At 35.8% G+C, this 23,173-nt stretch overlaps 1 protein-coding gene across 2 annotated transcripts in view; it reads left to right on the forward strand.

The window, feature by feature from the left end:
- LOC149796727 (E3 ubiquitin-protein ligase SH3RF1-like) overlaps positions 1-23,173 on the forward strand; it is a 61,303-nt gene that overhangs the window by 8,218 nt on the left and 29,912 nt on the right. For both annotated transcript variants that reach the window (XM_089961376.1, XM_089961377.1), the window contains exons 4-10: positions 996-1,110; positions 2,971-3,069; positions 6,345-6,440; positions 8,552-8,592; positions 10,627-11,176; positions 14,354-14,457; positions 22,800-22,967. In XM_089961376.1, the coding sequence (XP_089817502.1) occupies positions 996-1,110; positions 2,971-3,069; positions 6,345-6,440; positions 8,552-8,592; positions 10,627-11,176; positions 14,354-14,457; positions 22,800-22,967 (1,173 nt within the window). The remainder of the gene's footprint in view (positions 1-995; positions 1,111-2,970; positions 3,070-6,344; positions 6,441-8,551; positions 8,593-10,626; positions 11,177-14,353; positions 14,458-22,799; positions 22,968-23,173) is intronic.

Here is a 23,173-nt window from a genome sequence, read left to right on the forward strand (position 1 = left end):
TCTTGCATCTGACTGGCAGCTTCTTACCACTCTTTGTAGCCATATTTCTGATACAGTTTTGTTCCAACCTGAAATATTGGCTTCTATTTTGAAGATGTGTGATTAATTTGATAATGAGCAGGGTTCATGAATAATAATGAGGTTACATTGAATCTGATTGAGCTTGTCGCCACTCTAGAAGCCACAATTGTGGTCTGATTTTGGTCTAAGGTGGAATATATACTTATATTATCATTATCTTTGAATGTTTCAATAATGCATATTAATGAGGTGAGCTTTTATCTAATGGACTGGGTTCTTACCACTCCTGAATGGGCCCCGTATGGCCGAGTGCTCTAAAGTGCTCTCCGTTACGGATCACTGCCATCTCACCTCTGTCTGTGTGGGTTCGAGTCTCCGATTCGGCCAATGTGGTTATGTGAGAAAGCTTGCCAGTAGCTTCTCGTGGGTCGGTGGTTCTTTCTGGGGTTTTCTCGGGTTCTTCGTCCACCATTAATACTGGCCGCCATGTATAGCCTATCGTGTGCTGAAAAATGGCGTTAAACCCAACAACAATAACAACAACAACCACTCATGAAGTCATATGTGCAATTTGTTGGGTCTGTCATCATCATTTCTTACAACCAAGAAACTAGGCATATTAAATATGCCTTCATCTTGAGAGAAAATATATATATTTAGAGTAAAATAGGTAAAAATGAACATGATCTAAATGTTTTGTTCTAGTTTACATTGCATGTGTTTTTACACTACTTCAGATGCATTCTTTGTGAAATGGTCAGCAATTAAGTAATGTAAGCCAGGTGAGCAATATCAGGCCCAATTGGGCCTTTTGTTCTGTAAATGATGAGCCAAGGTTCCATTTTCGTTCAACCTAGAAAAATCTCATTATGGTGATGTTTGTTGTGATAGTGGTGGCTTGAAAAGACATCATATGCCCTTACATCATTTTTTTCTTTCTTTCGTTAGCATAGGTTTATTGTTTGTTTTCCCAGGGATCTCACGTTTAAAAAGGGTGATTCAATCTTGCTTCGGAAACAAATAGATGAAAACTGGTACCATGGGGAGCTTAATGGACAATATGGATTCTTCCCAGCCAGCTATGTACAGGTTGGTATTGGAGTAAATGAAGCTTTTTCTGTATAAATAAGTAAATAAATAGGCATTTACAGGTCATATTAAGGTATGTTCTTAATTGTACAGTTTGAATGCAGACTAGCTTTAAAGTAGAAAAATATTGATTGAAATTGTCATATCAGGAAGTGTATTTACTCATCCAACTGAAATGTAGATGTACATTTACATAGAAAAGTATCATATAGATGTTTTCTTGATCAAGCCAACCAATTCTGTAAATAGTTCCAGGCACCTTTAAGCAAAACTGGTCACAATGTTTTGGTATGCATATTCATACTGATGAAGCCTTGATTGATTTTGGTGGTATTTGCACAACAACTCTAGCAAAGATTGTTGGATTTGAGCCTAATTTCATATGTTGCTTTATATTCATGAGACCATGAAGGAGTTTGATATCCGTATCCATCAGTGTTATTTATACAAGTTATGCCCCCTGACTGCCTATATCCTCGTTACATTGGTTTATGAAAAATGAAGGATTTCAACAAGATTTATCATGCACCTTTATGTTGATGAGACCATTAAGGATGTATATTATTTTATCCGGTTATTTAGACAAGTTATGGCACCTGAACCCCCTTTTTATATCCTTTGGTTTTTTTCTTCAGCTTTTGGATCTTGAGTTGAGATTACACATTTTACAGTGATGCATTGGTTATGGGTTCTGCATGAAGCCCTGGTGTTCTTTTTTATATATTTGAAACTGAAGAATCCCAGACTGCCAATAAAATAAAGTTTCAACCACCAGAATGAGCTGATACAAATTGCATGCTGGTGTCTTAGCCTAGCATGATTGCATATTTATTACCACACTTTACTATGAGGAATATTGTGAAGCCCTCAGTCTGTCTTTCCATTCTTCTGTCTCACTGTCTGAGAAAATGTCTACAAACTTTGTACATTTGTTACCTTTGTGTTAACCATGTGTGATAGGGGACAAATTTTAGGGTCTCTTTTATTATTATGTCATTCTACTCAGTGGTCATGTTTCTCTCCTCCCCAATAGTCCATGGAATGGGGTTAGAAATCAAATATACAAATTATAATTACAGTGACATTTAGAATATTTTTTGACTAAACTACATACATAGAGTCATAATGGAAGGGCATATAATATATTTAATGGATTTTGGTTTACAACCCCGTAGTCATACTCATTCTGTGGAGGAGTGGTGAGAGGGGATGAGAAAGGATATATAATGAAGCTGGGTGAATTTGCTATAATGAGCTGTGGAAGTAGCTCTTGTTTTATATTTTCTTGAAAGCTTGTAAGTATGGCCCTTGAAAAGAACCCCTAACTCTTCTGTATTTAGGGTGACTTATTTTTGGAATGATTGCTCCATAGATAACTCGAGGACTATTGATGGGAAAGTACTTACTGTAATTTAAATAAAACCCCAGAAGTTACACACACAAAAGTTACAACAGAGTGAAATAAAGATATAGAACATGCTTTTATTGACATATTAATCCTTTAATGTATAAATCTGTGTATATGGCAAGGTTTCTGTAATGTATAAATCTGTGTATATGGCAAGGTTTCTTCACAAAAATGTAATGATGCAGAATTAACATATAATTGAGTCATGCTAAAAATATATTGGCTATTTTGTACAGACATGCAGTTTGTGACTGATGAGGAGAGTGCATCAATGAAAAGTATCAACTATTATTGGCCAGATGAAAGTCAAATATTTACAGAAATTGAATGGAAGACGGAGTATTTATATAAACAATACTGCTACAGCTACATATTTTCCTGACATAAGTCATGGTAAAATTCACTCTAGTCTTACAAAAGGGCCATAAAGAAATTGAAATTTTTGCCTTCAGGTTATTGTGCCATTGCCAGCCACACTACCACAATGTAAAGCCCTCTATGATTTTGAGATGAAAGATGAAAAAGAAAAGGATTGCCTCTGTTTTAAGAAGGTAACTTATTCTTGAAACTATTTTACATATTTCTGCTTTGTTCTTTGTTGTTTTTTTGTTCTGTTTAGGAGGGTTCCTGAGATTCGCATAAATTAGGTGAGAAAAGGAGGTGGGGGGTATATGCTGTTCCATCTGTATGTGCCACTAGGTTAGAGTTCAGGCAATCAGTGGCTGAATATGTCTGCAGATCGAGTCTACAGCCCCACAAGTAGTCATAATTAGTTGGTTTTCTTCTGTGTTCAAACACAAAGAAACAGCACCAGTGTGGTGACAAACAGCTTAGTTGAAAGGAGTAAAGAAGTTTCAGAGATATCTATCAAGGTGTTAAAAATATATGGAAATGGGAATGGATTGATCTGGAAATTGATGGCAAAATGCTCAGACTTTTTTTCTGAAAAATTATTGTTCCAGGAGAAGTATACTGCACCTTCTGTCAGTAGGATATGAATTAACACTTTTAATAGCATGGAAAAGTGACATTAGAGAGGTGTGCAAGTTTGAATATATTTATTTTTTGTACATTAGTTAAAAATTCAGTGTTTTTCACTTTCTCTTCATAATGAAGTTTTAAGGTTGGAATTGAAAGCAAATAAAAAGCAAAGTGTTGGAGGTTTGTTAAAACAAACGATAGTATTTATTTTTTGTACATTAGTTAAAAATTCAGTGTTTTTCACTTCCTCTTCATAATGAAGTTTTAAGGTTGGAATTGAAAGCAAATAAAAAGCAAAGTGTTGGAGGTTTGTTAAAACAAACGATAGTATCAAGAATGAAAATAGTGCCAGGAAAGCAGCATAGATGGTTTATATTTCTTGAAATAATTTGAAACACCATGGCACCCCAGTTATATGGGTACAATCCAATCAGACCCCCAGACTTCCCTTCCAGTTTTTAGGTTAGTTTAAAAACAATAATTGCCCAATGACTGCATCAGAATTGTCTTTAAATGATAATGACTGTGGTGGCATATGTCAGAATGTAGATTTTTTTGTATAAGGTTATGAAAGTTAAATATCTTTGATAACATAGTCTGCAGGTACAACTGAATTATGCCAAACCTTCGTTTTTGTTTTTAGCAACCGTGCTTTGTCAAAAGCATCAAGGATGTTATAATTGTTCTGTCTATCCATCCATGTTTTTCATTGAATTGTGCTTGCCTGTGATTTAAATGATTAAACTTAACAAAATAAAGAATAAAATGATAAAATGTTGTTTGTCATTTTTACTATTATTATCTATTAAATCCCAAATATATAAATATTAGAATACTGTAGAAACAAAGGCTGATGTATAACAATAGCAAGAGTACACTTGTCCATTGCAGACCATCATGTACTTTCCTTGTGCTATCATTATATTCTGTTTATAACAAATTTCCAAGAAAGCGGGTTTCTTCAGATTGAAAATACATCTGCAGATTCAAAGTACTGATGAAGAGGATTTGGTTATAGGACCAGACTGTACTTATATAATGTCACAAGATGTTGGTTAAGTGGGTCTTATAAATTTGACTCATTCTTGTTACATGACTGAAAAATATGAGAAGTGATCAATCATTTTAAACTTTAAAACAAATCAGATCAGAAAAGGGACAAATCAATAGTGCTTTAGAAATTTAAAGAAAAAAAGAATATGAAGTAATGTAATACAGCAATCGGGTTTAACACATACCATGCGAATTACAGGATTTGTAGAGTTGACTTTAAGATCACTGAGCAGAAAGTTAGACATATTTTTATTCTGGTGCCAATCTGCATGGATTTTGCTTGTTACTTGCAAGACCTTTAACCAGCTGCAAAAGTAGTAAAAGTAAAAGTGCATTCTTCATACCATTTATTCTATCTATTACATGCAATATATTAGTAACACTTCTCACCCTCATTTTATACTTTGTTGCCGCTTAGATTACGGTTATACATCTCTATGGTTTGGCATGTATGAACTTTTCTGAACAAAATAGCTTATATCGATTGAATACTCACTGTCATAAAAAATACGGACTAATCTTATTGCAGTAGCATTACACAGACATCTTTGGACTAATATTTAAAATTACATTTTCTTGTATGAATAAAAATTTATTTATATTTGCATAAAGTACACAAATATTTTGTTTTATCAGGGTAGGTGGAGGGGTCAAAAAGTTTGAATATCCAAAAAGTGCAACTATTGTAGCAGTTGCACTCTACTTACTGCATACAAAATTGAAGTTTGAATATCCAAAAAGTGCAACTATTGTAGCAGTTGCCCTCTATTTACAAAATTGATAATTATGGTGACGATTTTTAGCTCACTTGGTCACAGGGTCAGGTGAGCTTATATGATTTTTCATACATGGTTAGTTTTTTATGTGCTGTGCTTCTGTTAATTTTTCTCTGCACACATCATGGTTAGTGTATCATGTTCTGTGCATCTGTGAGCATTTGCCATATTCAGCCTTTCATAAACCATTATACCAGTTGTGGACCAAATTTTACAAAGGGTATCCTAGTCTGCATCAGGTTGTCTTGAATTTGTACATAGGATTCCTAGCCATGAATAGATATAGCCACTATCGCCCCTTCCCCCATACATTAACTTTTATATGACTTCTCAAAACTTCCTCAACAGAATTTGAATAAATTTCACAAAGCATTTACTTAAAAATTGCTTTCTCCCTCAGATATGTTCTCTGATCACATTAATATTAGAGATACAAGCTGAATCTTGTCTGTCACCCTCTTTCTTTGGCAAACATTTATGTGATGAGGTAAGTATTGTTGGAGAAACATAATTTACCTAAAATTTCCTTTCTTCAACTGATGAACTGATGGCAGAGAGATGTTCCTGCACTGTGCCCCAATATGGATGAAAAGGATTAAGGTAAAAATAATGAAATTACATGGGAAAGAAACATTATTTTCAAAAATGTCTAGACCAGTACTTTACATGGGGGGCCCTGAGTGGTCTAAAGCGCTCACCATTACGGATCACTGCCTTCTCACCTCTGTCTGCGTGAGTTCGAGTCTCAGGCTCAGCTAGCGTGGGTATGTGAGAAAGCCTGCCAGTAGCTTCTTGTGGGTCTGTGGTTCTTCCCGGGGTTTTCCAGGGTTCTTCCTTCACCAATTATACTGGCCACCATGTATAGCCTATCTTGTGCTGAAAAATGGCGTTAAACCTTACAACAACAACTTTACATCTTTTTGTATATGATTAGATAATAACAATATTGCACATCCATGTGTCTACTTATCTGTATCCATTGTTCAATAGTTCATTGCAAATTTTACTTTTTCCAGGATGAAGTTTTGACTGTGATACGAAGAGTAGATGACAACTGGTTAGAAGGCAAGAAAGGAGACAGAATTGGAATATTCCCGATATCTTTTGTTGAAGTAGGCATCCTAAATAAAATAGAATAGTTACAATAAGACATTGGCAGCAAACAATCTTTTCTTTTTTGTAGGAAAATGGCTGCTTACCAATATTTAGTCTATAGTGCAATTCTTTAGTAGATCATCTCAGATGCACCAATTGCTCATAACTCTTATCATGTTTCTGCTATATTTTAAGGTACATACATGGAGTGTTACCTCTGTTTATCATTCATTAAACAGAAATGCCTGTTTTTGTATATTTTGCTTTGGTTATAAAAAAAAAAAGATTTCATGTAAATTTTGCATTTATTTAACTTCATGGAATTTTGGCATTCTCGTTTATGTTACAGATTTTGAACAGGTTTTTATTGACACAGTTATGGTAATAAAATCCTGTTGTACCAAATATAATTATTGAAATATGTAAAGATTTATTTGCCTTGTGCAATTTTATCAATAATTGTTTGCATCAAAATTTACTCTTTAATTTCAAAATTCATTTGAAAAGTAATAAGCAGTGATTTTTTTAAAATTTATAATAAGAGGAAACATCATTTAGAAACAGTTGTCCTTCTTGAATGAAAGGCTTCATTATGGCAGAGAATATTTTTATTCTGATCTGGCTGTTTGTGGATGAGTATCTGTTTTAATTAATTAATCATTGATTCATTCTTTAAGATACCATGCTGATTTTTCCTGGCACTTGCAGCTATTGTTATATGAAACACAGCTTTGTTCATTTGTAATGGGATTGTGCTGAATACAAAAACAATTATTACAGAATATGAAAGAATGAATAAATGAATTCAGTTTCTGTAACAATTTGATGCATTAATATTTGTTTTTGAATGAAAATAATATTATAGTGTTCAATAAAAATGAATTAAGTACATTAAATCCAAGCATACCACTTGGTTTTTGCCAGAAGTTTTTGGGTCATTTGTCTATTTACATTTATTTTGTGGCAGTTACATGCTTAATTGGCATTTGATCATTTAGCCATTACATACAAAGACCTAATTCTCTTTCAGTCTCAGAATGATTTTTCTTATCATCACTGCTCTTTACAAATTTGGAATCAGATTTCTTCATTGGTTAGGCTTAGTAATCTGTAATTATTATTGAGAAATTGGCCAGAGTCTGCAGCATAGCTCACATGTGGGATATCATAATCTTGGTCACAAATTCGTTCTGATACATGTTTGTAATGTTAGACAAGAAACAATGACCTCTGACCAAAACTAGGGAAATCAGAGTTGTCGTTTTATTTATTAAAAGATTTTTTCAGTCTTGTCGCAGAAACAGATACAATTCTAATTAGTTCTAGGTTGTTTTATTAGATTGGGATTGTTTCTGAAATTGGATTAGTTGCAGGTAGGATATCATGCTGAAACAGGTCTTCTGACCATAAAACAGTTGCAGGTAGGATATCATGCTGAAATTGGATTAGTTGCAGGTAGGATATCATGCTGAAATTGGATTAGTTGCAGGTAGGATATCATGCTAAACCAGGTCTTCTGACCATAAAACAGGTGCACAAGATGAAAAATAAAAAAATGTGCATACTCAGTTATATGTCTGGCTCAACTGCAAACAACATAGAACCAGATCTTCAAGATCAGACCGTGGTCTGTGTTATTTGTTCTATTGATTACTCCTAATGAACTGCAGAGACCCAGATCTGCCAGCACTTTAATTATTTGGATAACCTGTTAGATTCTGGAAATTGATAGGATTCATGATACCTTTACTCATGGGTTGGAATGTGACACAGCCTGATGCTTTAGATACTATCCTTCTTATCCTTGGACTTTGTGGTTATCACACTTTCCTGTATGATTTTCCTCATCTATAAACTGTCTTTCCATTTTATATTCTCCCCCTTCTTCTGTCTTTGTGTATTTCACCTTTTGAAAATGTTTTTAAAAATTTGTTAGAAGACAAGCATGTTTGTACATTATTGTTTTTTCAGTGATATGCGATACATGACTGGATGCTATTTTTAATTTTTAAAAAAAATATTTTTAGAATTTTTATTTGCACTCCAATAAGTAGGTGTTAATAGTTCATGGGAATGATGCCCACTGTTTTTGTCTTGGTCAGTTACATTTGTATTTTTTTTTTTCCAGCTGAATGAACCTGCAAAGAATTTAGTAAATGGGAAAAATGGGTAAATATTATTGTTAACTGTGTGCAACCTATTTTCTAAGAAGAGCAGTTTGACAGTCCTCCCCCAAAATCCTGGCATAATTGCCTTTCTTGTGAACTGACTAAATTTGACACAGGCATAATGGCATGAACACCTTTGAAATATCTGCCATCAAATATGGTACAGTTACAAACCATAGAACATTGTTTAATGCCTTCACAGAATTTGATTTTTTATAATAACTGTCTATTGTTTCATTTGCTACTACTGCAAATATGAATATGCATTGTATACATCATGACATTTTGTGTACCGTATATACTCACTCAAATCCAGCTGCAAATTGCACAAATCCAGATCTGCTGTCACATAATGTATAGGCAGATCTGGATCTATGGAGTTAGGTCTAATCAATACAACAAACAACATAGACCCTGATCTTCCAGATCTGGCTTGTTGGGGGGGGGCGGGTTTGCAGTTGGACCTGCCGATTTGTACATGAGCATATATGGTAATCACCAGTTTAGATCCCCTTTGGATTTGGAATTATTTTAAAATTTGTTATGATGCAAGTATTGCTTTTCATATCTTGAGACTTTCCCCATAAATTTGTTCTGTTTAAGTGGTTATGAGGTATTGGAGATGATGGCTTTGCTGCTTGTAATGAAACCAGTCAGTTGGTGACCTCTGGTACTACCTCTAGTTAATACAGATCTCTGACCTCAGACACATTACACCTGTGATCGGCTGACTGTACCATTCTTTGATATTTTATTCTTTTACCACCTTGGTAAAATTTGATGCCAGTCTTTGCAAACTTACCCTTTCTTGAAGGTTTGAAGTAGACATGACAGGGCAAGTCAAACTGGCATATCATATGAATTGTTTCTTAACTGCATAGTGATAGTAACATATAGAGAGAATACCCCAGTTTGAAAGAAGTGCATCATGAGAAAAATTGAAGTGGCTGTCTTGTAAATGAAACTAGGTCCTTGCTAACGAAGGTCAAGGGTCATGGTCACTGTGACTGAAAGGAGGGAAATGGTTTCTGCAGAATTATTCAAGTTCTCCATCATTTACAGATAGCAAACTTTATTGATGGCTTGCACTTGGCGTAGGAAGAAGTTGATTGATTTTGGAATCAAGAGATCAAGGTCACTGTGACTGAACAAATTTTAAAGTACATACATACATGCAGGCATACATACTGCTATGCCAGTTTCACAATTTTATTTTAATTTTGATTTTACAGATTTCAGATTTTGTCTAAAAATTCGGAATTACCCAGATTTCATTTAAAGGTTTTATTTTACAGAATTTCTATAAATCGGGTTAGTACAATCCACCACCAATAGAATTATACTTTGATGTTATAGAAACATAATCTTCATTATATCAAATTTAGTTTATAAAAGTATTTATGCTAAAATTGTTGTTTCTTAAAATAAACATTAACACTTGTGTATTAAAAAATAATCTTGTTTGGCTTATGTTGTATAGAAAATGTATGGTCATGAAGTAAAATTATTATTGTGTATGTCAGTGTAATTGTGATCTTGTCAGTATTAGAAAAAGGAAATAAGAGAACACAATAAAAAGTAAAACATAATTTATTCTGTATTTATTTACAACATAAATAGCACACATTTCTTCGTTCTTCTCTATAATCTCCTCTGTCATTCTAACCTTTTATTGTATAGAAATATCAATACAAACACCACAATCAAAATGCTACATTCATTTCACCTCAAGCCAGTACCAGGCGAACCCAGAATATGTTATGACTGAAAGAACTGTAGCAAACAGTCATAACAATACATACATACATACTCACTCACTCAAAAGTGACTCTTGTTTTCTCTAGTTGTCATTTTAGTTTTTCCTTTTGTCTTTGTGAAATGTTAGCAAATATTTCATTAGTATAAATAAATTGATAATTATGACTTAGAGAAATCATGACTTACAGTAAAAGAGTTGTTAATTAATTTGGATTAGTATAGATGTTATTTCCTTAAGATGATTTCCTTGTAATAAGAAAATGTTATTTTGTTTCAGTAATACTCGGGCTCTGTCAATTCAGCAGCCACTAGAAAGGCATGGTGGGGATGGAGGAGCCATGCCTTCATTATTACAGGGTTTGCCACCATCAAGTTCAGCCCAGCAGTTGCCCCACCAGCAAAAACGCCATTCCTATACAGATGTTCCTTCCAGAAATTCCCCACCAGTTCAACAGCACCGCCACTCACTGGAGCTTGGTAGTAACACAGATTTAGCTGCAGCTGCAACAGCATCAGTATCTGCTGTATTCAGTACAGAAGCTTCCTCAGCATCCATGTCTGGTACAGCAGTGTTAACTAATTCTAATACCAGTAACTCTACATCACAATTACCTGGTGATATGACTAACAAGGCAGTTAGCACAAAATCAGTGATGACCAATACTAATGCCAATAACTCAACATCACGATTATCTGGTGATATGACTAACAAGGCTGTCAGTACAAAATCAGTGATGACCAATACCAGTGGCAATAACTCCACATCACAGATGCCTTGTGAAATGAATAACAAGTCAGTTGCTACCAAATCAACAAGTACCACACAGGTTAGTTAAATTATTGTTTTGCATAATTATGAAGAAATTTTATTATGGTATGCCTTTCATGCATGTTTTTTTCAGCAAACAGATGCCCCCAAACATGTTGGTTGACATTGACAATTGTGTTGAATAACATAGCTTTTCCAGTGACATTTGTTTTTAATATACTTGTACATCAGGTATATTTGTTTTGGTGTTTTTACCCTATTTATTGCCCATATAAATCTCAGTCTTAGTTTTCATAGGAGTACCCCAGGTATCAGATTAGTTTGCATACTAGGTTATATACACACTTTACAACTGACCAGTGCAAGAATTCTGAGTTATGGTCTTAACATTGAAAGTATTTGTACTTGCCATCACTACTGTCATCTTGTTGAATTTATGGGAAAAAAAATCACTGCACCTTGGAAAAAGTGTTACAGTTTGTGCAACTTTGAAAAATCCTTAAATTTTAAAAAGTTGCTTTTATCCTTGAAAAGGTCTTGAATTTACATTTGGGAATACAGAGCATTAAAACTGATCAAAATGCATTTCTTTTTCTATTAAGAAAAATAGTTATTTGCATATTGTCCAGAAAACATGAATAAATGGAACTGGATAAAATTATGTGCAATAAGTGGCACGTGCCGCTTATGGTAAACAAAGTAGTACAGGTTTTATTTTTGTAAGACAAGACACTCCTTGAAATTGTTTGGATGTTCTTTAAAACTCCTAGTAAACTTTTTTATATAAATTGTTATGGGCTGTGTGAACCATATGGGATGTAAAGATAACTCGTATTAAACTCTAAAGGGATTAATATACAAAAGTACATGAAAGAAAACAAAAAGAAAACATTAACTTTGCCAAATTTAAAATATGTAGAGGTTTCTTCAATTAATTCTCTTTTTTATTAGAAGACTAGAACAAGTTTTCTGAGGAAGACAACATTGCAGATCATTTTGCTGTCTTTCCCGTATTAGCAGGTTTCAAGACTTGGAATATCTCTTTTTCATTGGTAGTAGTGGCAGCAGAATTAACAGTATTAGGAACACACAAAAAATTAATTTTGTTTCCTATGGCACTGGTTTTAAAAATATAGTTTTTAATTTTAAAAAATTTATATTATAATTTGTGTGTGTGTGTGTATATGTATATATATATATATATATATATATATATATATATATATATATATATATAGTACTAGGTGCTTCAAGTACATGACTGGTGGACTAAATTAGATGCACAAATCAATTTTGTTAACTTTTATAAAATTTTATTTATTCTATAACATTTTAAAATTTGAACACTATTATAATGATATGTGTGTGTGTGTGTGTAGATATACTAAGCGCTTAAAAAAAATTATATATTTATTTTTTACCCCGGATGAAAAAAGGTGCTATAGTCAGCAAGGAAAAATAGGGACAGTTGGACGACCAGAAACTATTATTTTTTGGCCATGAAACTTGTATAATGCATGTTATGCCCAATGCTTGCAGTGGTGGCAGCTTGATTTGGCTATCCAAAGAATAACCTCTTCATGTAGACACTTAAATTGTATCTAGTTTAATTGTATGCATATATACATTACGTGATTAATTTTCAGAGTGAAGCCACAAAGACTCGCATAACTTTTTACTGTCGACTTTATGTCAAGTTGACTTGAGCTGAACAATACTGTGCTTCTCAGTTGTTAGCTTTTGTCATTTGGATAATTATCAGTGGTAATCATAGCCAGTAATTATCTAAGTGATGAAACCAAGGAACATACAGCAGTAAGGATATTTGAATTACTTACCTCTTTACATGGATTAAAATTTCTTTATCAGCATGTTGGAACAAATGTTAATATGTTCATTTTAGAGTTCATCATAGATTTATATTAATAAGGATTCTTTCAGTAAACAAACATTATGTTGCTGCTTGCGCTTTGTTAATTTGATAGGTTTAGCACTAATATGATAGCCACTGGCCACATTAGAGGAGTGGCCGACCTTGAAGCGTACTTTTGAACACAAACTCATCAATGCCATAGGATTTTGGCCATGTAAAGCAGGTGGCTGCTTGTTTGGGGAGGGGAATGATCAGTCGGGGGACTTCTGTTCTGCAGATTACAGGTGAGAGCTAATGTTCCATTGAACACATGCTGAAAGACTTGCAGTTCTTTACTGTTGCAGCATTTAATCATTTGCTTGGTGTACTATGATTAACCATCCCAGGACTGGAGCAATCCTAAAAAAAACTACTTGACTTGAACCAAGATTTAAAAAAGTGGCACAAAAATCTTGACATTTTTTCCTCTATATTTTGTATATAATTCTAGGCAAGAGACTGAATATTTGACTTGGCAACATATTAAACTCGAACCAGGCTGCTAGACAACATTTTGTTCATTCCTACATCTGCTTGAAACTATGAACGTTGACAAAAATGTTTTTTTTGGGGAAGGGGGTTATGCCCTACTTTGATAAAAGAGGGCATATTGTTCTGTTGCTGTACATCTAACCTGAATTTATTGAAGTACAATAGCACAAGAACTATTGAAGTTGGAACTACTAAATTTGCCTCACTTTATCAAGGTTATAAGTCAATCACCTGACTTGCAATTTTTCCTATTTGTGTGTACATTTGTGTACTTTTTTAACAGATGTTTTTTGGACAAAAATCTTGCTCGTGTGAAGAAGTGAAACATTTGAGGTAGACAAATAAAATTGTGTAGACTTGTGTGTATTCCTATATAGATGCTCTGGTCAGATTTCAGGCACTAACAGAGACTTTTTAATTGTTATACATATATTTTTTAATGCTTTGGTTTGTATCTTTTTATATTAACATTTTGTTAGCATAGTTAAGAAAACCCACTTGAGATACACAAAATTTGGTATGCATGCTTGTATGCATATGTATTTCACCTGTTCAGATTTTTAAGCCATTAAAAAAATTATTTTTAAAAAGAAAATATTTTCTAGTTCTTAGTTTTTACATTTTTGTCCGCAGAGCACTGTGCTTATAACATCAAAGAGGTTTGCAGCATATGTGTTTTACAAAAACAACTTCTGGTTCATTATTCAGCTTGTGAGAAATTGAGCTGATAATGCCCATGAAAGCATTTATCCATGAGCTAAGTAATAAAAGGGTAGGGTGGGATTGTTATGAGAAAAGATGGCATCTTAAGTACACTTTCATCTGTTTCAGAATGGTCAAATCTGGCACTCACCAGTCCAGAGTGTTAACAGTGGGAGTTCAGCTTATACCAGTACATCTACTGTGCCATTTTCTGTCAGTCAAAATACACCAGTGTAAGTTTTTCTTTTGTTTTGTATACAGAACGTTCAAACATTAATTCATGTAATATGCCTTTAGATATACCATGCCTTGCTTATCAAACAAAAGAAGTTTAATTTCCATACGTGGAGCAATCACCACTGATACTCTCTAGTGACCACAGAAGGCAGGGTGAAACCGATCTTGATTAAGATACACCTGACAGGTGGTTTTAGAATACAGGTGACTGCTGATTACATGACATTTATATAGGAAATTGGGGACGGGGGCATTTTTGAATGGCTGCCATTACCAGAAAACTGCCGAACTGAGCTGTTTTTTTCTATTCAGAGTATTTCAACCAAACTTGGTACACGTTGTGTTACAGATGTGCATTTTGATAATATGAATGTTCTACTGCCAATATTTTGTATGTTGCCATTGAAATAGTTTAACATAAGCAGTTTATATATGTTTAGTGAGAATGCTTGACCATAGGATGGTAGCATAAAGCAGCCTTCATTTCTTTTTCAGATACATTCCCTAATTCACATTCTGTTTGGAATATTAGCCTGCTACCTTGTGAATTCAGCCCTACTAAAAGACAAAAATTGTCTTTTCCTATCTATTCAGATAGACAAAGGGCAATAACTTTGCCCATTATCATTCCTTGACACCGCCAGGTGTTGTTAGTTTTTAGCTTTGCTGCTGTACTGAGAATGTCATACAGTTCATCTTCTAAAAATCCAGCAGTTTTTTGTTTTCCTGTTGGCCTATCCAATGTTTGTTTGGGATTTTTTTGAGGATTTATTAATCTGCTGCAGGTTGTATGCATTATTTTACAATTTCTGCCAAATTTGAGTTATCTGATCAACTTTTGGGACTTCATCTTTTAAGACCCCCATCCCACCATGCTCTCATTGACTGTCTACAGGGTCATTATGAGATAGCATGACTTTCTTTTGTTTGTACTGTCCATTATGGAGCTCTTATTAGCAAAATTCTAAAGTGCTGTTTGATAATTTATACTTAGTTTATTCATATTTCTTGCTGTTTTGATACAATTTTGCTTAAAATTACTAATTAGGAATTTTATATAAGTTAATAGCAAGTCCATAAGCTTATGATAAGACACTTTCACTTCCTGTTATTTACAACAGAGATTTAGCAAGCTAGAAATTTCAAATACGTTACTAGTTTTAGTTTTAATTTTCTTTGCATTGTTTCAGTGGAATGTCCTCCGGGTGTTTGAAGTGTAAGAAATTTAAGACTAGGGAAGATACTCTTGATCTCAGCATTGTCTGCATGAAACATATTTTGTCATCACTTTGCAACATGTACAGCATGTGGTCACATGGACAGTATTGCTCCAACAAGTAGGCAAGGGGAAAAAAAGGTTAAAGTCAAGGACAGTTCTGATGTACTCAGCCTCCATCCTCAAATCCACATCCGTTGCAAGTCTTGTTCTCCCTCCTCTTAATATTTGTCAGGTGCAACCTATGACTACAATTACTTAAGCGGCTCAGATTGAAGGGGGTGCAGGAAAGGTGCAATTGTGTCATCTGGTACAGGAGATGATGATGCAACTCCTTACATCATGGCAAATTTTCCATTGCATCCTACTGTACCTTATTCAGTATTTCCCCAATTTTAGGCAACCCAGGGGATGTAAGTCACCCCATATGTCAGAACATGGCATTCGGGCCAATAAGTAAGGGCAGATGGGTTTCATGCCTGTCCAGCTGTCTCAGCATGAGGACCTTGTCATTGAAATGGTCCAGCCAATAGTGGGGATCTTATTGACAGGCCCATCTGCCTAGCTGTGCCATTGGCACTTACCACTACTGTACCATCAAGTTCAATGAGAAATCTGCCCATTCAGTTAGGCCTTTAGAGTGGCCAGTATGGGAGATAACTGAATCATCTTATATATCACCTGCATCTGGGCTGACCATATGCTGTTCACACAGCCAGCAATGCCGGATTTTTTATTACTTGCTTCCTACCATCAAGGGAAAGCCAGTGACATTGCTAAATATGACCAGCCAGAATTATCGATGCCACCTCCTCCCCAGGCATGCCTTAATGCAGAGCTAAAAGTCAACCAAGAAGAGGATCCAATACACAGTGAATGCAATGCAAGCAGATCAGTCTGACTAATATATATATACTAATATATATATGTATGTATATGTATATATATATATATATATATATATATATATATATATATAGAGCTGGCTGAATTCAGCTTTCAAGCTGCCATCAAAGAAATCTAAAGGGTGATGGCCATTTAGGAATGCCCTCCACCCGCTAATGCCACACAGTATTGCAAAGTCAATGCATCAGTTGATATTGGGGAGAAGAAAGAGATACTGTCCTTCTGTTTCCTTCCCCAATCAGCCAAGACTGGAGAGGCTAACAACCTCCTTTCAGGTTTGATTGTTGACCCAGACAATTCTTGGGCGTTCTTCTTGGAATGTCATGTTCCAGTGACTTCCTTCTCTCATTGATATCATACCCGCTCCAACACTGTCAGTATGGATCTTCTGGCTCTCAGCAAGAATTTGGCAGCCATCCACGTCGGCTGCATTGACCTACAGAGTGGAAAATAGCTAGTTCCATGCCACGACCAAACTAGTTCGGAATGTTGTTGTTGTTGTAGGGTTTTAATTTATTTTTCAGCACAAGATAGGCTATACATGGTGGCCAGTATAACTGGTGGAGAAAGAACCCTGGAAAACCCCTGTGAAGAACCACCAACCCAGCTACTGGCAAGCTTTCTAATGTACCCACATTAGCCTGAAACCTGAACCCACGCAGACAGAGGTGAGATGGCAGTGATCCAGAACAGTGAGCGCTTTAGACCACTTGGCCACTTGTGGCAACTTCCTTCATGTTAGACTTGATCTCTTTGGCAATCTTCTGTCTTGCTGAAAAATCTCATTTGGGTCTTGTTTTTTGGGAGGATGAATTAAGGAAGATCAGAAGCAAGCAGCTCATGCACTGCTCTTCATTTTGCCACTCCATCACACTGGCATATGGACCCACTCAGCCCTCACCAGTACAAAAGGATGTTCAACAGCCTCAGGACAGAGGATTACCTCAGTCAGATTTGCACCATTATCAGCCCCAACCCAATGCCAGGAGACCACAACCAACTCCACATAGGAGGCAATCATACAGAGGCAGGAAGAAGCAGACTATCTCTGCCATCAAGCCTCCAAACCATAAACAATGACTTACCCCACTCCCACCCCACCATTTGACAGTCTTCCTGTGGGTAGCAGACTCCTGAATTTTCATGCTCATTAAATCGCACGCTTCTCTCAAACCCACGTCACTCTCCTCTCTTCACAGAAGTATCAGCAGATCAGTGTAGATTGTGCAAAAACCACAATCCCCAGAGATTTATTCAAGTTAGTTTCTGATTCGGAAAGCAAATGGCAAGTGGAAGCCCATCATTGCTTGAGTCACCTCAATTGATTCATTGCACCTCCAAAATTCAAGATGGAGACAGTGAGGTCAATCCACCTCTTTGTCCAAAGGGATGAGTATGTCAGCAGTCTCGACCTGACTGATGCATACTCTAATGTTCCTATCCACCCCATGTCCCACATTTCTCAATTTCACTAACCGCAACACATCTGTCAATTCACAGTTCTTCCCTTTGGCATCATCATCAGTCCCTGGGCTTTTACCCAGATTATATATGGATTGTATCATCTCCCTGTTTCAGTTGACATCTTTTACAAAAATGGCAGGAAGACATGATTTTCATCTTTTAGTATAGCTGGATTTGTGGGGTAGCAGGCTAATTTCCTAACATAATATGATAGGGTAATTTTCTCAGAGAAACATAATTTACTTAAAAATTTGCTTTATCAGTGGACAAAAATTTCCTTTGAACAGCCATTAATCATAAGGATGGCAGGTCTGAGCAAATTTTTTTTAACCACTAGTCCAGGACAAGTGGTTTCAGAAAATTCACTAGTCCCACATTTCTCTTCACTAGTCCCACCTTACACTTCACTAGTCCCACCTTACTTTTCACTGGTCCAAAATGGTAGTCACTTGCCGAGATTTGATGAGACGTATGTACTTAATCCACAGAAGAAAAAATAATAATATACAACATAATTATTTCTTAAAAGAATTTAATTTTTCAAAAACATTGGTTGTTATACATTTGGCTTCTTCAGGTTCATGTATATATATTTTAGCTGATGGATTTGAAAATATGTCCATGTATATGTCTGCCACCTGCACCAGCACTAAGCCAGCAGTTGATAGCTGTGTCTGGGTTAAAGTCCTCAAGCTCTGGTCCATTTGCAGAAATGTTCATTAGCATTTGTAAACTCTTTTGGTTTAAGGAATTCCTTAAAGAAGTCTTGATTAAGTTCATTGAACTAACTCCTCGTTCACACTCGAAAAAAGCTACCGCACACTCAGTATCTGTCTTATGTTTTATCCCTCCATTTTCAAACAAATTTACCTTCGCTGAATTGCCGTTAATACCTTCCTTGCGAAAATAATTTAGCAAACTCATTTTATCCACAGATTAACTATCAACTACTTCTAAAGTGTTCATGACATCAATTTTCTCTTTTAAATGTGAACTGAAACAGCTCATTAATTAGCGTAATTGTTTCGCTTCAAACACAATATCGCATGTGGAAGTTAATCATCTGTATAATCAATTACAAATTAAAGAATCATTACTGTCATTTAATCAGTTCATAAAGGAAACCAACACTGATGTCAGTAAAGTACCTTTCATTAATTGAATTACGCTGACTCGCTGGATTAAAAAAATCGTAGTTATGATCTAGATTGAGTAAACTCATTGCAACAAAACCGCTTACAACACTGCTAATTGATCAAACTGGCTTTCTTTTGTTTGACGTGTTTTGATTTGCCAATAATTTGGTCCCTTAGCCCAATATGCAGTCAAGCGGTAACAGGATGTATATGTATACACAAAGAGGGGTAGGATCAAGTATTCAGTATGCCCAGAGGGCATGATTGGCCAAATAAAGGTAGATATAGTGATTAAAGCACGAAAATAAGGACTAGCCCGACTTTTTTAAAAATCACTTGTCCCAGACTAGCAACTTGGAAAATTTTACTTGTCTGACTTCAAAAATGGGACTTTGGGCTATGGGATTTGCTCAGCTCTGGATGGATAAAACTGAGGTGGTAAAAGGTTCAGTAAAACAAACAAATAGACAGACACTTTGAGTACATGGCTCACCTTTCATACAAGACCTGTTTCCTGATCACTTAAGCTGCAACACAGAGAATCAGTGCGATTCACAACTATTAGGTCAACCTGAACTGTATATTTTTCTACTATGAAGGCTTGGTCTATCATTCTTGACAGCCCAGCTTTAATTGCCAAGAACAAGGCTGCCCTTCTTGGGCTATTCTTCCCAATTGTACTTGTAGGATTCCATCAAGGGCATTTGCAGGATACCACTGAAGTGATTTCTAAAGCAGACTGATGTGATCAGATGATAGAGATCTTTCTTGATTTAATGACTCATTGAAAGAAGGGACAGCATTTCTACTCAGATTCTGTTGTCTTGGGTTCATTCTGTTACCTATCCAGCCTAGACCAGATGTATTTCAGCAGAAAGAAATTGTTCCCTGTACAGTATCATTTAATCTGAGAGTTCATAATGAGATGACTTCTCCAGTTTTTAACTTCAGAGACCTTTCATGGCAGAGGGCTCAGTTCGGCTTGGTGGGATGTACATACCATCAGCACAACAGGCTACCTTTCCAGGTTGCCAAGCAACTTTGTAGGATTACTTTACTTCTACATGGTTTGTGGGAGCAAAATCTTTTCTCAAAGCTGCCTTGATTACACTGATCATGCCAACAATATCTTGTGGCTCACATGAGATTCGAAACAACTGTTAATACATTAAATAAATGGAAGACAGAGCTGACTGCAAGTTAAAGGGATATGACACCCTAAATCTCTCCATGCATATTACAGTTGGGTAATGGAGTAGAATATGTATACTTGTTCATACTTACCTGAGCATAATATGGGATCTGCCTCCCAAATCCAGCCACACAGTTAACAGCCCAAAGAGCATGCACATATAATCCCATAGTAACTGATGAATGGGATTGTGGGCCAGTCCAATGTAGTGGCAGACACCTTGTCTAACTTCCTTCTTGGCAAGCTGATGACTTTATAACACTGTTGTTGCTTAAACAAGCTAAAAGAGATAGTGAATGTCTTTGTGTTTTGAAAGGCTGGATTTGTGAGGTAATGGATGTTGTTATAGGTTTAATGCCATTTTTCAGCACAAGATAGGTTATACATGGCAGTCAGTATAACTGGTGGAGGAAGAAACTGGGAAAACCACGAAAATACACACCAACCCATGAGACGCTACTTTCAAGCTTTCTCACATACATTGGCTGAGGCCAAGATTCGAACCCATGCAGACAGAGGTGAGATGGCAGTGATCCGTAATGGTGAACGCTTTAGACCACTTGGCCACTCGGGGCCCCAGGTAGTGGATGTACCCTTAACACATTAACCCCTGGAGGTTTTTGCCTGAAAATCAAGTAGGACCACATTTTGAAAGCTATTTCTGAATAGACTGAAAAACACCAAATTCCCAGTCATCTTTCAATAACATACTGCCTAGTTGTGTTAGAAACATCGTTTTTCGTTGGCTATTTGACTCTTGCATGAGCAGAAGGGTAAAAGTTGGACTTGTTTTTTTATGGGGTTTTTCTGGTTTTTTTGTTAAACGGAGCCATTATTTTCGTATGGAGACCACTCTTTATTCCAAATGCCCATCTTATCCTACTTTTTGCAAAGGCTCATCTGTCTGCTTGCAGTTCATACTGGTTTGCCTTAGATCTGAGACCAAAAAGTCTAAAATCCGGACACAAAATGGGATTCCGACCACGGGCGAATTTTGCGTAAAAAAAAGTCGGGTCCAAAAAATGAGGTTTTTCTATCTGTATTTTGTAGTGCAACTAGATATTCCAGATTATTTGGTATCATTGTAGAACTGCATCTGTCTACCTTTCTATAATACCATCCACGTTAGTGTATCATGCATGACCATGATGCTACAGAGCTCGGCAGTAGGCTACTACCTCCTGCCTCGTAAAGTCGTCGCTAGGGGTTAATGTGTTAACATATGCAAATCGGTTTCTTTTTGTAAGTTTTACTCACTGTCTCCCCTGTATAAGGATGCTTAGATAGAGTAGTAATATTTCCACCAGTGGCAATGATAGTGTTGGCATCAACAGTATTCAAATTTTGCGTTAAAGTTTTTAAAAGTCAAATATATTCTCCATCAGTTGCTGTGTGAATGTGAAACTCCATGATTTTAGGTCCAGGGTGTATGTTGCAATATTCTGAAAGTTGCTGTGTTGCCAGTCTCACCTGTACAGTATTAAAGTTTTGCATTAAAGTTTTTGAAAGCAATGTATCGTCTTTTCACTGGCAACATTCAAATGCTACTTCTGGAGAACACCATATGTACTCACTTACAAGAAGAGTCCAGAAGCAAACTGCACACACCCAGATCTGTAATCACATAATGTGCCAGAAGAAATGCATCTGTACAGTTTGTTAGGATTAATCAGTAGAACAGGCAAGATATACCCTGACTTCAGGTGCATTACGTGATGGTAGATCCATGTCTGTCATTTACAGTTTGACTTGTCTTATATGCCACTTTATACTGTATTACAATGGGTCAAAAAATGATTATAAGGTAGGGGTGGTTGTCCTACATACTTAAGAATTAAGCTTTGTTTATATACTGATATGCTGTCTCGCCAGTTTGTGCAGAAGTATGTTTCATTACGGTTAGCAGTGCTAATGTTTAAAAACTTTGGAAAGTCATGTTATTGTTGTGGAGTTAAATGCCACTTTTTAGCACGAGATAGGCTATAAATGGTGGTCAGTATAATTGGTGGAAGAAGAACCCATGAGGAATCACTGACCCTTGAGAAGCTATTGGCATGCTTTCTCACTTGCCACATTAGTCAAAGTTCTAGACTCAAACCCACATAGACAGGTGAGATCTGGAATAGTGCATTCTTTGGACCACTCAGCTACTTGGGGTCTTTTGGATAGTCACATATATTTAGTATAATTTGCTGTATTTAGGTGAAATAGCAGTGTATATAATGTTAGAGCGCTTACTATATACACGGTTACGTGAGGAGTTCCTGTCTTGCCTTTCTTACCTACTTGTGGGTTAATTTTTTTTATATTTTGAATATACCTTCCTGTGAAAAATTGCTGAGTAGAGTTTTTACTGAGGTCAGTGACACAATATTAGATTCTGTTATCATCTGAGTGTTAATTTATGAATCGTTTACTTTGCAGATACATTGCTATGTACAACTACAGACCTCAGAAAGAGGATGAACTTGAGCTAAAAAAGGGTGACTATTACACTGTATCGGAGAAATGTCAAGATGGTTGGTTCAAAGGAAAGTGCCTTAAAACTGGACAAATTGGAGTCTTTCCTGGGAACTATGTACAGATTGTTAGGTAAATATTTCATCTTTGCTTGTTGTTGAAATTCTTTCTGTGAAAAGCATGATATTAAATTGGGTCAGTCTGTACTTTTTTCTGTCTGTCTCACTTTATTATTTCAACCAGATTATGTGTGTAACTTTATATAGATGAGATCATGGGCAAGTTCAGTTGTCAACTTTTTATGTCATCGTTCAGCAGCTTTTACTCTTTATTTTCAG

This window comes from Sinohyriopsis cumingii, chromosome 6, assembly GCF_028554795.1.
Source record: "Sinohyriopsis cumingii isolate HCF-2022 chromosome 6, ASM2855479v2, whole genome shotgun sequence".
NCBI classification, from domain to species: domain Eukaryota; kingdom Metazoa; phylum Mollusca; class Bivalvia; order Unionida; family Unionidae; genus Sinohyriopsis; species Sinohyriopsis cumingii.